The sequence below is a fragment of the Phyllobates terribilis genome, unplaced genomic scaffold (assembly GCF_046119375.1).
Source record: "Phyllobates terribilis strain yellow unplaced genomic scaffold, ASM4611937v1 Scaffold_11__3_contigs__length_659146591, whole genome shotgun sequence".
NCBI lineage: Eukaryota > Metazoa > Chordata > Amphibia > Anura > Dendrobatidae > Phyllobates > Phyllobates terribilis.
The window spans coordinates 616,462,675-616,477,408 of NW_027362771.1; the positions used below are offsets into that span (position 1 = coordinate 616,462,675).

Consider the following 14,734-nt stretch of genomic DNA (forward strand, 5'->3'; position numbering starts at 1 on the left):
ACGGCCGGCGTCACACGGGGGGCGGCTGCACGGCCGGCGTCACACGGGGGGCGGCTGCACGGCCGGCGTCACACGGGGGGCGGCTGCACGGCCGGCGTCACACGGGGGGCGGCTGCACGGCCGGCGTCACACGGGGGGCGGCTGCACGGCCGGCGTCACACGGGGGGCGGCTGCACGGCCGGCGTCACACGGGGGCGGCTGCACGGCCGGCGTCACACGGGGGCGGCTGCACGGCCGGCGTCGTCTTCTTATTACACACAGGACACTGCAGATACAGGACACCCCAAACCGTACGGGAGCGTCACACATCCTCCCTTAGTACAGGAGTCCTGACTGCAGCTCTGGATGTGACTAGAGCAGGAGACAGGACTGAGTATTTGTCATCAGGTTTATTGGGTCATCACATCAGTAAGAAAAACATCAGGGCGAGAACGGGAAGATCGGGGCGACATCACGAGGCCGAGAACCGCGGGAGCTCATTCCCCAGGATCACCTGGCGCTCCACACCCGCCTCTGTGATGGCCGCCAGACGGATGACGCCCCCGCTGGATCCATCACGCTCCATCGCCAGCGCCAAAGCTGCAAGAGAGGAAGGGGTTACACCACAGGAGAAAGGGGCGGAAACTCATAGCTCCTCTATCTGTATCGCCCTGCAGGGGGAGGAGACTCATAGCTCCTCCTATCTGTATCACCCTGCAGGGGGAGGAGACTCATAGCTCCTATCTGTATCACCCTGCAGGGGAAGGAGACTCATAGCTCCTCCTATCTGTATCACCCTGCAGGGGGAGGAGACTCATAGCTCTTCTTATCTGTATCACCCTGCAGGGGAAGGAGACTCATAGTTCCTCCTATCTGTATCACCCTGCAGGGGAAGGAGACTCATAGCTCCTCCTATCTATATCACCCTGAAGGGGGAGGAGACTCATAGCTCCTCCTATCTCTATCACCCTGCAGGGGAAGGAGACTCATAGCTCCTCCTATCTGTATCACCCTGCAGGGGAAGGAGACTCATAGCTCCTCCTATCTGTATCACCCTGCAGGGGGAGGAGACTCATAGCTCCTCCTATCTGTATCACCCTGCAGGGGAAGGAGACTCCTAGCTCCTCCTATCTGTATCACCCTGCAGGGGAAGGAGACTCATAGCTCCTCCTATCTGTATCACCCTGCAGGGGGAGGAGACTCATAGCTCCTCTTATCTGTATCACCCTGCAGGGGAAGGAGACTCATAGTTCCTCCTATCTCTATCACCCTGCAGGGGAAGGAGACTCATAGTTCCTCCTATCTCTATCACCCTGCAGGGGAAGGAGACTCATAGCTCCTCCTATCTGTATCACCCTGCAGGGGGAGGAGACTCATAGCTCCTCCTATCTGTATCACCCTGCAGGGGAAGGAGACTCATAGCTCCTCCTATCTGTATCACCCTGCAGGGGGAGGAGACTCATAGCTCCTCCTATCTGTATCACCCTGCAGGGGGAGGAGACTCATAGCTCCTCCTATCTGTATCACCCTGCAGGGGGAGGAGACTCATAGCTCCTCCTATCTGTATCACCCTGCAGGGGGAGGAGACTCATAGCTCCTCCTATCTATCACCCTGCAGGGGGGAGGAGACTCATAGCTCCTCCTATCTGTATCACGCTGCAGGGGGAGGAGACTCATAGCTCCTCCTATCTGTATCACCCTGCAGGGGGAGGAGACTCATAGCTCCTCCTATCTGTATCACCCTGCAGGGGGAGGAGACTCATAGCTCCTCCTATCTGTATCACCCTGCAGGGGGAGGAGACTCATAGCTCCTCCTATCTGTATCACCCTGCAGGGGAAGGAGACTCATAGCTCCTCCTATCTGTATCACCCTGCAGGGGAAGGAGACTCATAGCTCCTCCTATCTGTATCACCCTGCAGGGGGAGGAGACTCATAGCTCCTCCTATCTGTATCACCCTGCAGGGGGAGGAGACTCATAGCTCCTCCTATCTGTATCACCCTGCAGGGGGAGGAGACTCATAGCTCCTCCTATCTGTATCACCCTGCAGGGGGAGGAGACTCATAGCTCCTCCTATCTGTATCACCCTGCAGGGGGAGGAGACTCATAGCTCCTCCTATCTGTATCACCCTGCAGGGGAAGGAGACTCATAGCTCCTCCTATCTGTATCACCCTGCAGGGGAAGGAGACTCATAGCTCCTCCTATCTGTATCACCCTGCAGGGGGAGGAGACTCATAGCTCCTCCTATCTGTATCACCCTGCAGGGGGAGGAGACTCCTAGCTCCTCCTATCTGTATCACCCTGCAGGGGAAGGAGACTCATAGCTCCTCCTATCTGTATCACCCTGCAGGGGAAGGAGACTCATAGCTCCTCCTATCTGTATCACCCTGCAGGGGAAGGAGACTCATAGCTCCTCCTATCTGTATCACCCTGCAGGGGGAGGAGACTCATAGCTCCTCCTATCTGTATCACCTTGCAGGGGGAGGAGACTCATAGCTCCTCCTATCTGTATCACCATGGAGGGGGCAGAGACTCATTATTCCTCCTATAACCTTGCAGGGGGTGGAGACTCATTATTCCCATCACCCTGCAGGAGGCGGGGCTATCAGGTCACTTGATCTCACCGTTTGCAGTGAATTTCAGACACTCCTCCTTGGTCATTCCGGTCTTGTATGTAGAGTCCACATATCCGTAGATGTAGGAGCTACCGGAGCCACCGATGGAGAACGGCTGATGCACCATCATCCCCCCCATGGGCACCGTGTACACCTGCAACACAGACACACGGATATATGGGGTGTTAGATGTGGGGGGAATGGCACGGTGAGAGGGGGGGGGGGGGGGGAGAAAAAGTCACACGGGTGGGTAGGGAAGAGTCACACGGGTGGGTAGGGAAGAGTCACACGGGTGGGTATGTGGGTCTCTCAGGGGTGCATTTTGTCCCTTTACCTGCCCCCCTTTCCTCTGGTCCCACCCAGCAACGATGATCCCGGCCATCAGGTCCTCGCGGTACTTGTAGCACATCTCCTTGAAGAGGTTGGCGGCGGTGTGGACGAGGGGCAGGGTGCCCAGCTCAATGCTGCGGGGGTGAGAGACAGGATTAGAGGGGGCTGCATCACATTGTGCCCCCTGATCACCGGTCCGGTGACTACTGACCTGTGGAATCCCAGCTGGTAGGTGACGGCATCGGCGATGGCCTGAGTGTCTGCAGCGCTGCCGGAGCGGCAGCAGAAGATGCGGTCGTGTACGGGGGTCAGCTTGTCCGTCACCCTGTTAGCGATGTACGCCCTGCAGAGAGGAAACAGTCAGCGGCCACTGACGGCGGAGCACGCCCTCCTGGACCCGGGGGATGATGGGTAACCATGAGGTCATGTGACGGGGGAGGTGTGAGGCATGAATACCCCCGTCATATCTGCAGTGGTACAGTCCAGCGATCCCCCGCCTGGGGCGCACACACTCACCCGGTGGTCGTCCTGGAGTCAGCGCCGATCACCACCCCGCCATCAAACTCTACCGCCATGATGGTCGTCTGTAGGGAGAATTGGGGGAGGAGTCAGAGAGCGGCCCCCCCAAATATAGAGCACCGGGGCTCCAGTCACAGCCAGAGCTGCAGCCCCCCCGAATATAGAGCACCGGGTCTCCAGTCACAGCCAGAGCTGCAGCCACCCAGAATATGGAGCACCGGGGCTCCAGTCAAAGCCAGAGCTGCAGCCACCCCGAATATAGAGCACCGGGTCTCCAGTCACAGCCAGAGCTGCAGCCACCCCGAATATGGAGCACCGGGGCTCCAGTCAAAGCCAGAGCTGCAGCCACCCCGAATATAGAGCACCGGGTCTCCAGTCAAAGCCAGAGCTGCAGCCACCCCGAATATAGAGCACCGGGTCTCCAGTCAAAGCCAGAGCTGCAGCCACCCCGAATATAGAGCACCGGGTCTCCAGTCAAAGCCAGAGCTGCAGCCACCCCGAATATAGAGCACCGGGTCTCCAGTCACAGCCAGAGCTGCAGCCACCCCGAATATGGAGCACCGGGGCTCCAGTCACAGCCAGAGCTGCAGCCACCCCGAATATGGAGCACCGGGGCTCCAGTCAAAGCCAGAGCTGCAGCCCCCCCGAATATAGAGCACCGGGTCTCCAGTCACAGCCAGAGCTGCAGCCATCCCGAATATGGAGCACCGGGGCTCCAGTCACAGCCAGAGCTGCAGCCACCCCGAATATGGAGCACCGGGGCTCCAGTCAAAGCCAAAGCTGCAGCCACCCCGAATATGGAGCACCGGGGCTCCAGTCACAGCCAAAGCTGCAGCCACCCCGAATATGGAGCACCGGGGCTCCAGTCAAACCCAGAGCTGCAGCCACCCCGAATATGGAGCACCGGGGCTCCAGTCACAGCCAGAGCTGCAGCCACCCCGAATATGGAGCACCGGGGCTCCAGTCAAACCCAGAGCTGCAGCCACCCCGAATATGGAGCACCGGGGCTCCAGTCACAGCCAGAGCTGCAGCCACCCAAAATATGGAACACCGGGGCTCCAATCACAGCAAAGAGCTGTAGTCACACCCAGAGCTGCATCCACCATGAATATGGAGCACGGGGGGCTCCATTCACAGCCAGAGCTGAAGTCACCATAAATATGGAAATATGGAGCACCGGGGCTGCAGCCACAGGCAGAGCTGCAGTCACCTCCTGCCCATACATGTGTATACTCCAGTCACATCCAGAGCTGCAGTCACTACGCTGCACACACATGCATTTCCTCCAGTCACATCCAGAGCAGCATACAGTTGGCACATATCTCCGCAGTGAACACCAGAGACCATCACTGTAGCTGATGCCTCTGATCTGCTGCATTGCAGGAAATAACAGAGGGGCCATAATGACTCTACAGTGCGGCGGCACGGTGGCTCAGTGGTTAGCACTGAAGCCTTGCAGCACTGGGGTCCTGGGTTCAAATCCCACCAAGGACGACATCTGCAAGGAGTTTGTATGTTCTCCCCATGTTTGCGTGGGTTTCCTCCGGATTCTCCGGTTTCCTCCCACACTCCAAAGACAAACTGATAGGGAATCTAGATTGTGAGCCCCGATGGGGACAGCGACGATAATGTATGTAAAGCGCTGCGGAATATGTTAGCGCTATATAAAAATAAAGATTATTATTATTACAGCTCCCACAATGCACCACAGCAGGGCGCAGTACAGCTGGGGGCAGCAGGTGGCAGTGGTGAGCGGTGCTGCCGGCCCGTGGTCCTACATAAGATCTGGAGCAGCTCAGCAGAGCAGTGATGGCGCGGTACTATTGTCACCCAGCTTTCCCATCATCCCGGACTACTTCACTCCCAATGTTAACCCCCTAAAGAGCCAGAAAGCTTTCATGATTCCCTTCTTCTTCCATGAGTGCTGACTTATTTCGCTCCCCATCGCTGTACGAGGTTTGTTGTTATTTGTGGGCGAGTTGGTGTTTTTATCACTTTTTAGAAAAAGAGTTGGAAACTGCAAAACGGCCGTTCTGGCGTTCAGCTCTCCCGACCTCGTGGGTTAATGTTACGCTTTCATAGTTTGGACTTTTATGGACGCGGCAACACCAAATCTTATTATCTTGTAGACTGTGAGCCCTCGCGAGCAGGGTCCTCGCTCCTCCTGTACCAGTCGCCGTCACATTGTGTTCAAGATTATTGTAATTGTTCTTGTATTATACCCCCTTTTTCACATGTAAAGCGCCATGGAATAAATGACGCAATAATAATAATAATAATAATAATAATTATGTTTCCTTATATTGGGAAAAGTACTAAGTGATTTAATTTAATTTATTTTTTCACTTATTTACAATAATTTGTTTTGTTAATATTTATCTGTTTTATTACTTTTATTATTATTTAGTATTTACATATTTTGTATTATTTTTGTTTGTATTATTTATATACTTTTCTTGTTTATATTTATTACTTTCATTATGTATATATTTTGTATTATTTAAATATTTAATGACTTCATATTTACAATATTTTTCCATACTATATATATATATTTTATATACACACACCTTTTACTATTAATATTTATATCATTTTATTACTTGTATTATTTCAATATTTTGACTTATTTTTATATATTTCATATTTCTATATATTTTATGACTTATTAATATTTACAATATTTGTTATATATTTTTGCCTTTTATTATTGATATTTATATTTTTTCCCATTTTCCTCAGTTCCGCTTTGGGCAGTTGAACCTGCGCTGGTGGCCGGGGCCAGAGGAGCACTACAACTCCCAGCAGCGCCCCATAGCGGCCGCCGTGTATCAGCCCCCCGCTCCCTTCTTACCCCGGTGGTCACTTCCCGGCTCATCCACTCCAGCTCCATACACTCCCCGCCGCTCAGCGGCGCCGCACCAGGACTCAGCATCTTCACCGCCGCCATGATTCTCTGTTCTGCCGGGAGACAGGGGAGGAAGCTCGCAGAAACTTCCGGCGCACGGATATGACGAGACGTGTGCGCACTATTGGGTGTACTGTATAAAGATGGCCGCCTGGCGCTGACATATGACGTAAGCGAATGTTAGCTATTAGTATACATGACGACGCAGCCAGGCTAGGGTGTACAAAGATGGCCGCCGGACGCTTGCATATGACGTAAGCGAATGTTACCTATTAATGTACATGACAACGCAGACAGGCTAGGGTGTATAAAGATGGCCGCCGGACGCTTGCATATGACGTAAGCGAATGTTGCCTATTAATGTACATGACAACGCAGACAGGGTAGGGTGTACAAAGATGGCCGCCGGACGCTGACATATGACGTAAGCGAATGTTACCTATTAATGTACATGACGCAGCAGACAGGCTAAGGTGTACAAAGATGGCCGATGCGATGTCACTGAACTTGCGGTAGGCGACCATCAATAAATCATGGTAATAAGAGGAGGATAGTAACATAATAATCTCCTTTAGTTCAGTGATTCAATGAAACTATGAAGGACGACCCCATTACAAATCAATGGGTCTGTCGTACCACAGATCCTCCACCATGACACCTCTGATAATCCGGCAATCGCTTACAATGTAATGCGGTCCTGTACTAGTGTGATATACAGTGCAATACCCGTGTCTACCACCAGATGTCAGCACAACACGCCGCTCGCTCTCCACACCTTCTCACTTTACAGCCTGTCGTGAAACTCAAGTGATTACTATAATTAAAGGGGTTTTCCAGGATTATAAACTCACGCCAATAATATAGCGCCTCTCGTCTGTGGTTGTGTCAGGTAGCGCAGCTCCAGTGAAATGGATGAGTCTAGGCTGCAGTACCACACACAGCCTGCCGACAGGTGTGGCGCTGCTTCTGATACAGACCATCAGTGTTTGGTTTTCAATCCTGGGCGACCCCCGTGAAGAGACGTTCTAGGAGGTAGATTGAGGGGATCTGACCTATTCCCAGCGGTGCATGTGTATGAACGTCGCCGTGCTGGTCCAGCAAGCCCAACTCACCCTCTGTTCTGCTGATCAATGGTGGTCCTGAGGATGAGACCACCCATGTAACATCACAGAGAACTGCTCTAATGATGGCGGCATCTTCCGGTCCCCCAGTAATGTCAGACATGGGATCTCCAGGTAAGTGAAACATCAGGATGTGGGGGAGAAGGAGGAAACCTCCACCACATCCGGGTGACCACGCACTATTGGTGACTGGGGTGGGCCCGTTCTTCCTATTGGTGGTGACCCCGCCATTTCTTCACCTTCATATCCCTCCTCCCCCAAACTCATCCTTTCCTGGTGCAGATCGGTGATGTCCTCCCGCCCAGCGGCCTCATGACTTCCAGGTATTCCTCCGTATGGTGTCCAGCCATTTATGGCATCTAAGCAGGAAAGTTACAGGGGCTGTCCTGTAAAAATAAGTTATCAGCTCTCCACAGGACTGGCGACATCTCGCTAACCGGTGGGCGTCCGACCACTGGGATTGACACTGAACTCTTCTCCTTGTCATCCTTAATAAAGGGATGAATTCTGCTCCATTCATTCTGTATGGGACGGCCGAATGCAGTCGAGGGCGGCTGAGCTGCGGACGGGCGTGTGCACTTCTGCTCCTCCCTGACAATATAAAAGTTCCCTGTCGTGCCGATTGGGGAAGGTCCCAGCAGTCAGACCCCCACCAATCAATAAGTTATTGTTTATCCTGTAGATAGGTAATAATTTCTTTCATCCCTTTAAGACCCTCTTCAGCCCCCCGAGGTCTTATAAATCTCCACTTTTTGACCACTGTTCAAAGGGTTGTATCAAGTTGGTATCTGTAGGTTAGTTGGGCTGGGGGTCCGACATGTGCACCTCCACTCTATTCATTTTCCATAGGACTGTCGGAGATGGCGATTACTTGGACCCCATCAATCAGTAAGCTATCCCCCATCTTAGGTGATGATTTACCCTCGCGGTACAAACAATTTAAGGGTTTACCACCTTCCCAACACCGGTAAGTCCTATGTCTAGTGTGGGTGTACGGAGCCGGGTCAGGAGATGAGTCCACACACGGTGGGTGCCGGCTGTATAACACAGAGATCGGAGCTGGCTGGGTCAACACGTCCATCACCCCCAAGCTGAAAGCCTCCTTTACCACCAAGTGCTGGGCTTCATGGGAGACCGACACTATTAAATGTAGGATTGCGGTTTATAAAACCAGGGATCAAATGATCGTGGGTTCAAGTCCCCAAACGGGGACTAAAAAATAATAGTGGAAAAAGTAAATAAAACATAAAAATTCCTCCCCGTATAAAAATAAAAGGTAAGAAATATACGAATCTATAAAAATCTGATCTACCAAAATGTAGTATTGTTTCTCCTGCACAGAACAAAATGTGAAAAGTCAGAATTTCAGTTTTTCACTTTGCCACGTCGTCCCTATAAAAGTGTAATAAAGAGCGATCATAGCACCATTTGTACCTCAAGATGGTATCAATTAAAACATCAGCTTGCCAGCCAAAAAACAAGCCCTCATACGGCTAAGTGGACGGAAAAACGAAAAAGTTATGGCTCTCGGAAGGAGAGGAGACAAAAAAACAAAACGTAGAAACGAGAATTCGCCTGGACAGAAACGGGTTAAAGCACTTTATGTCGCAGATGGAAAGTATTGGACTTCCACCAATTTTCACGGGCGTCAGAACACTCTGAAGGCCACCAGACAACGGTTCAGCTCCTCATCCAACCTCCTCGTTGGGAATGATGACGGACGGCAGAGGTAAATGTGTTCATTTTATTAACTTACAGGCAAAGTAAAATGTAAAATACACGATAGTGATGTGAGCATCGCACCGAAGACATGAGGGGATGATATAGTCCTTCTCATAGACACCATTGCTGGGGTCACTCGTAATAACCAATAAGTGGAAGCTTCCATTTCCCTACCTCGATGCAGTAAAATTACAGCCAGCACTACGTATCAGACACCTTCCCACCGAGTCCAGGGGGCAACTATTGAGTGACATGAATATGACCCATGGGAAGCGCAGTGTTGATGGTGTTGTGTGGCTCAGTGGGTGGTGGTGGAGGTGCAGGAGGGTTTTGGCACTATTTTTGTCTATATTCACAGTATGAGGAACATTTAGATATTAAGTCTCTAAAAATGGCTCAAGAAATGTCTTAGAAGATTCTGCCTAAAAGGAATAGACGACCCAGGCAACATGGGACAGTTCAAGACGAGGATTACCCAACAGAAGTCCCAGATGATTTGCGTAAACTTTATAGCACAAACTTCCCCATTCCCTCCCACTGGGGTTTGGCCGACATTGCGCCCGATGTCACCTAGCTGTATATGACGTACGTCACGTGTCGCCTGGGCCCGAAACTTCTGGGCCCCAAAGCATGTAGGTTTCCTAGTAGCTGTAGTATTATCTGGCATAAGACAGTTCTAGAAGGTCCTCACTTCACTTGAGGTCCACACAAGAAGTCTCTATTGTCTCAACCTCCCCTCCGTATACCGATCAGGTCTGACAACTTCCTGCAGTTCTCCATCTTGAAAGTGTCAGCCTTCTCTCTTAATCTCTGGTCTCCATAAAGTCGGGCAAGGTTGGCCAAGTCGGACCTTTGCTGTTTCTCTTTCCAACAACCAGCTTGGACTTGCTCAGCGTATTCCTTCTCCACTGCCCTCTCCAGCTCCACCAGTGTTTGCCCTCGATAACGGTTCTGAAAATTCTGGCCGACATAGTAAGGGACTCCACGACTGCTGGTTTCCCGAGGGATTGTCAGGCCATAAGAAGGTTTAGGATGGAGACTATAGGCTGGAGTGGTGGCAGTCATCTGTGCCACCACTGATACTACCACCAGAATCAGGACCGGGAGGACCTGGATGAAGGCTGAATAAGCTGATTTAGGTGGACCTCGTTCCTCTTCCTCCTCCTGTCTCCTAGGTCGTTTTATATTATGTTTCTCCATTTCTTCACGCAATCTTGACTTTTTGGGTTCTTCGCCCTTTTTCTCCCACCACTTTGGACTTGTCCGTCCAGCATCTTGTTTCCTCTCCTGTTGGGTCTTGGGTCTTCCCGGCTCTCGTTTAGCTTCTTTCTGCCACTTTGATTGACCGCCCTCCGGTTTCTGTTCTTGTCTCCGTCCTTCTTGGGAGGCTTCCTCTTTCCTTTTCCATTCTTGGCCATTGTCTTGCCTCATACTTTCTCTCTGCTGCCACCTCGGTCTGTCTTGAAAATCTGCCTCTGTTGCAAACCTCTGCCATCGCCCTTCTGGTTCATCTCTCCTGGCAGATCTTGGTGGATCTCGTGGACGACTGTTGAAGGCATAAGCAGCTCGAGCGGAAAAGTGACCCCTGAAAAATAGATCAAAGATCTCGTCTGTCGTCAGGTCATGGTCAGAAGGAGCTTGAGCTTGGCCTTGGGAGTCATCATAAACTTTTTTCTTAGTTGGATCACTGAGAACTGCGAAGGCTTTCCCAATTACCTAGAAGAAGCATAGAAGCCAATCAGAATAGAGATAAGCTGGAGATAAGTGGCAATACGTTTATAGAGACATCTGCAGATAGCATTATTATGGGGATCTGTGGATGACGCATTGTCATGGGGGATCTGCGGATAATGCACTGTTATGGGGGCTTCTTACAGATGACGCACTGTTATGGGGGCTTCTTACAGATGGCGGTGCCTCTCCATATTACTCAATGGAGCCGCACGTTTCTCGCTGCTTCCTCGTTAGGCATCTCAATATCTCGGCTCCTTATTGGGGGATCTGCGGATAATGCACTGTTAAGGGGGCTTCTTAGAGATGACGCACTGTTAAGGGGGCTTTTTACAGATGAAGCACTGTTATGAGGAATCTGTGGATGATGCTCTGTTATGGGGGATCTGTGGATGACACACTGTGATGGGGGATCTATGGATGACGCACTGTTATGGGGCTTCTTACAGATGATGCACTGTTATGGGGGCTTCTTACAGATGACGCACTGTTATGAAGGATCTGTGGATGACACACTGTTATGGGGATCTGTGGATGACACACTGTTATGGGGGCTTCTTACAGATAACGCACTGTTATGGGGGCTTCTTACAGATGACACACTGTTATGGGGATCTGTGGATGACACACTGTTATGGGGGCTTCTTACAGATGACGCACTGTTAAGGAGGATCTATGGATGACACACTGTTATGGGGGCTTCTTACAGATGACGCACTGTTATGGGGGCTTCTTACAGATAACGCACTGTTATGGGGGCTTCTTACAGATGACGCACTGTTATGGGGGCTTCTTACAGATGACGCACTGTTGTGGGGGCTTCTTACAGATGACGCACTGTTATGGGGGCTTCTTACAGATGACGCACTGTTATGGGGGCTTCTTACAGATGACGCACTGTTATGGGGGCTTCTTACAGATGACGCACTGTTGTGGGGGCTTCTTACAGATGACGCACTGTTATGGGGGCTTCTTACAGATGACGCACTGTTATGGGGGCTTCTTACAGATGACGCACTGTTATGGGGGCTTCTTACAGATGGCGGTGCCTTTCCACATTACTCAGTGGAGCCGTATGCTTCTCGCTGCTGCCTCGTTAGCCGTCTCGTTATCTCGGCTCCTTATTGGCGGCATCTTAATGACAATTTGGTGACTGATTATTGATTGTGTGACAGATCTGATTAGTGTCATGTGTTGGGGGGGTCCCGTGGCCCCTTCCTTCTCATACACTATGTAACAATGTAACACTCCTTATAACATCGTATCACTATAGAAGGTAAAGGCGGCATCTCCAGACACCGCGGAGGCCTGGAGTCAGCTCTGGCAGACGGAGAACCTGAGCGCCTCCTCTGGGGTCTGTACAGGGGGCTTCTGCTCTTTAATCCCGGGTCCTTATTTATTTATGGCGTCTGTATATAGGGGGCGGCTCTGTTCCCAAAGGGTGTTGGAGATTCTGCATTAATGGGTGTGTAGTAGAAGGAGCCTGGTCTGGGGTCTGTATCATTTTGAGTGTTATGAACAGAGTCATATGTAGGGTTTGTCAATCAAATATTAGTTTTGGGGGGCGTCCTATTTGGGGGGTAAAAAAAGGCAGATACCTTCCACAGGAAGCCCCCCAATGTTCAACCTTAAAAGTTATCAGGGATTAACCATAGATGTTATTGAGATAATCACAGTCGAGCCATTCATCCCAACCCTCCCACCCCAGTGCATGGGGAGAGGGGAGTGAGGCACTGCCAGCCTGTCCCCTTCACACTTCTTTGACTTTCTACATACCCCTCCAAACTCCTCTGCACCCCTCCAGACTTCTCTGTTTCTTCTTCCATACTCATTTGTCCCCTTAAAACTTCTCTGTTCCTTCCAGATTTCTTGGTCTCTCTTCAAATTTCTCTGTCCCTCACCTGATATCAGCAAACAACAATTCATCCCAACCCTCCCCCAATGCATGCATGGGGAGAGTGCAGTAAGGTACTGCTAGGTTTATCCCTCCAGGTTCCTCTGCCCCACCCTCCAGGCTCCTCTGCCCCCCCTCTCCAGGCTCCTCTGCCCCCCTTCCAGACTCCTCTCCCCCCCTCCAGACTCCCCCCCCCCCTCCAGGCTCCTCTTCCCCCCCACTCCCTCCAGACTCCTCTCCCTCCAGGCTCCTCTGTCCCCCCCCCCCTCTCCAGGCTCCTCTGCCCCCCTTCCAGACTCCTCCCCCCCTCCAGACTCCCCCCCCCCTCCAGGCTCCTCTTCCCCCCCACTCCCTCCAGACTCCTCTCCCTCCAGGCTCCTCTGTCCCCCCCCCTCTCCAGGCTCCTTTGCCCCCCTCTCCAGGCTCCTCTGCCCCCCCCCTCTCCAGGCTCCTCTGCCCCCCTTCCAGACTCCTCTCCCCCCCCCTCCAGACTCCCCCCCCCCCCTCCAGGCTCCTCTCCCCCCCCACTCCCTCCAGACTCCTCTCCCTCCAGGCTCCTCTGTCCCCCCCCCCTCTCCAGGCTCCTCTGTCCCCCCCTCTCCAGGCTCCTCTGCCCCCCTTCCAGACTCCTCTCCCCCCCCCTCCAGACTCCCCCCCCCCCTCCAGGCTCCTCTCCCCCCCACTCCCTCCAGACTCCTCTCCCTCCAGGCTCCTCTGTCCCCCCCCCCCCTCTCCAGGCTCCACTGCCCCCCCCTCCAGGCTCCTCTGCTCCCCCCTCCAGGCTCCTCTGCTCCCCCCTCCAGGCTCCTCTGCCCCCCTCCAAGCTCCTCTGCTCCTTCAGACTCCTCTGTCCCTTCTCCAGGCTCCTCTGTCCCCCCCCCCTCCAGGCTCTTCTGCTGCCCCCCTCCAGGCTCTTCTGCCGCCCCCCCTCCAGGCTCCTCTGCCCCCCCCCTCTCCAGGCTCCTCTGCCCCCCTTCCAGACTCCTCTCCCCCCCCTCCAGACTCCCCCCCCCCCTCCAGGCTCCTCTCCCCCCCCACTCCCTCCAGACTCCTCTCCCTCCAGGCTCCTCTGTCCCCCCCCCTCTCCAGGCTCCTCTGTCCCCCCCTCTCCAGGCTCCTCTGCCCCCCTTCCAGACTCCTCTCCCCCCCCCTCCAGACTCCCCCCCCCCCCTCCAGGCTCCTCTCCCCCCCCACTCCCTCCAGACTCCTCTCCCTCCAGGCTCCTCTGTCCCCCCCCCTCTCCAGGCTCCACTGCCCCCCCCCTCCAGGCTCCTCTGCTCCCCCCTCCAGGCTCCTCTGCTCCCCCCTCCAGGCTCCTCTGCCCCCCCTCCAAGCTCCTCTGCTCCTTCAGACTCCTCTGTCCCTTCTCCAGGCTCCTCTGTCCCCCCCCCTCCAGGCTCTTCTGCTGCCCCCCTCCAGGCTCTTCTGCCGCCCCCCCTCCAGGCTCCTCTGCCCCCTCTCCAGGCTCCTCTGTCCCCCCCCTCTCCAGGCTCCTCTGTCCCCCCCCCTCTCCAGGCTCCTCTGTCCCCCCCCTCTCCAGGCTCCTCTGTCCCCCCCTTCTCCAGGCTCCTCTGCCCCCCCCTTCTCCAGGCTCCTCTGCCCCCCCCTCTCCAGGCTCCTCTGCCCCCCCCCTCTCCAGGCTCCTCTGCCCCCCCCTCTCCAGGCTCCTCTGTCCCCCACCTCTCCAGGCTCCTCTGCCCCCCCTCTCCAGGCTCTTCTGCCCCCCCCCCCTCTCCAGGCTCTTCTGCCCCCCCCTCTCCAGGCTCTTCTGCCCCCCCCCTCTCCAGGCTCTTCTGCCCCCCCCTCTCCAGGCTCTTCTGCCCCCCCCCAGGCTCCTCTGCTCCCCCCTCCAGGCTCCCCCCCCCAAGTCTCCTCTGCTCCTTCAGACTCCTCTGTCCCTTCTCCAGGCTCCTCT

General features: G+C 53.7%; 2 protein-coding genes across 5 annotated transcripts in view; both read right to left on the reverse strand.

Annotated features, from left to right (window-relative positions):
- Positions 1 to 370: 370 nt before the first annotated feature.
- PSMB6 (proteasome 20S subunit beta 6) lies at positions 371 to 6,464 on the reverse strand. The gene is made up of 6 exons (XM_073654518.1): positions 6,298 to 6,464; positions 3,441 to 3,508; positions 3,136 to 3,267; positions 2,929 to 3,058; positions 2,604 to 2,748; positions 371 to 579 (listed from the first exon to the last, which is right to left on the reverse strand). The coding sequence occupies exons 1-6, from the start codon at positions 6,391 to 6,393 to the stop codon at positions 452 to 454; spliced, it is 699 nt and encodes a 232-aa protein (XP_073510619.1). The 5' UTR covers positions 6,394 to 6,464; the 3' UTR covers positions 371 to 451.
- A 2,738-nt stretch (positions 6,465 to 9,202) lies between these two features.
- LOC141167133 (dnaJ homolog subfamily C member 18-like) overlaps positions 9,203 to 14,734 on the reverse strand; it is a 92,864-nt gene continuing 87,332 nt past the window's right edge. For all 4 annotated transcript variants that reach the window (XM_073654514.1, XM_073654513.1, XM_073654517.1 and 1 more), the window contains one exon: positions 9,203 to 10,910. In XM_073654514.1, the coding sequence (XP_073510615.1) occupies positions 9,921 to 10,910 (990 nt within the window). In that variant the 3' untranslated portion in view covers positions 9,203 to 9,920. The remainder of the gene's footprint in view (positions 10,911 to 14,734) is intronic.

What these genes read in the sequence shown, in the direction of transcription:
- PSMB6 (XM_073654518.1), bottom strand. Translation starts at nt 6,393, where the DNA reads ATGGCGGCGGTGAAGATGCTGAGTCCTGGTGCGGCGCCGCTGAGCGGC. An exon ending in TACCAGCTGGGATTCCACAG is followed by an intron (nt 3,059 to 3,135) that starts GTCAGTAGTCAC and finishes TCACCCCCGCAG; the next exon opens with CATTGAGCTGGGCACCCTGC. An exon ending in ACCAGAGGAAAGGGGGGCAG is followed by an intron (nt 2,749 to 2,928) that starts GTAAAGGGACAA and finishes TCTGTGTTGCAG; the next exon opens with GTGTACACGGTGCCCATGGG.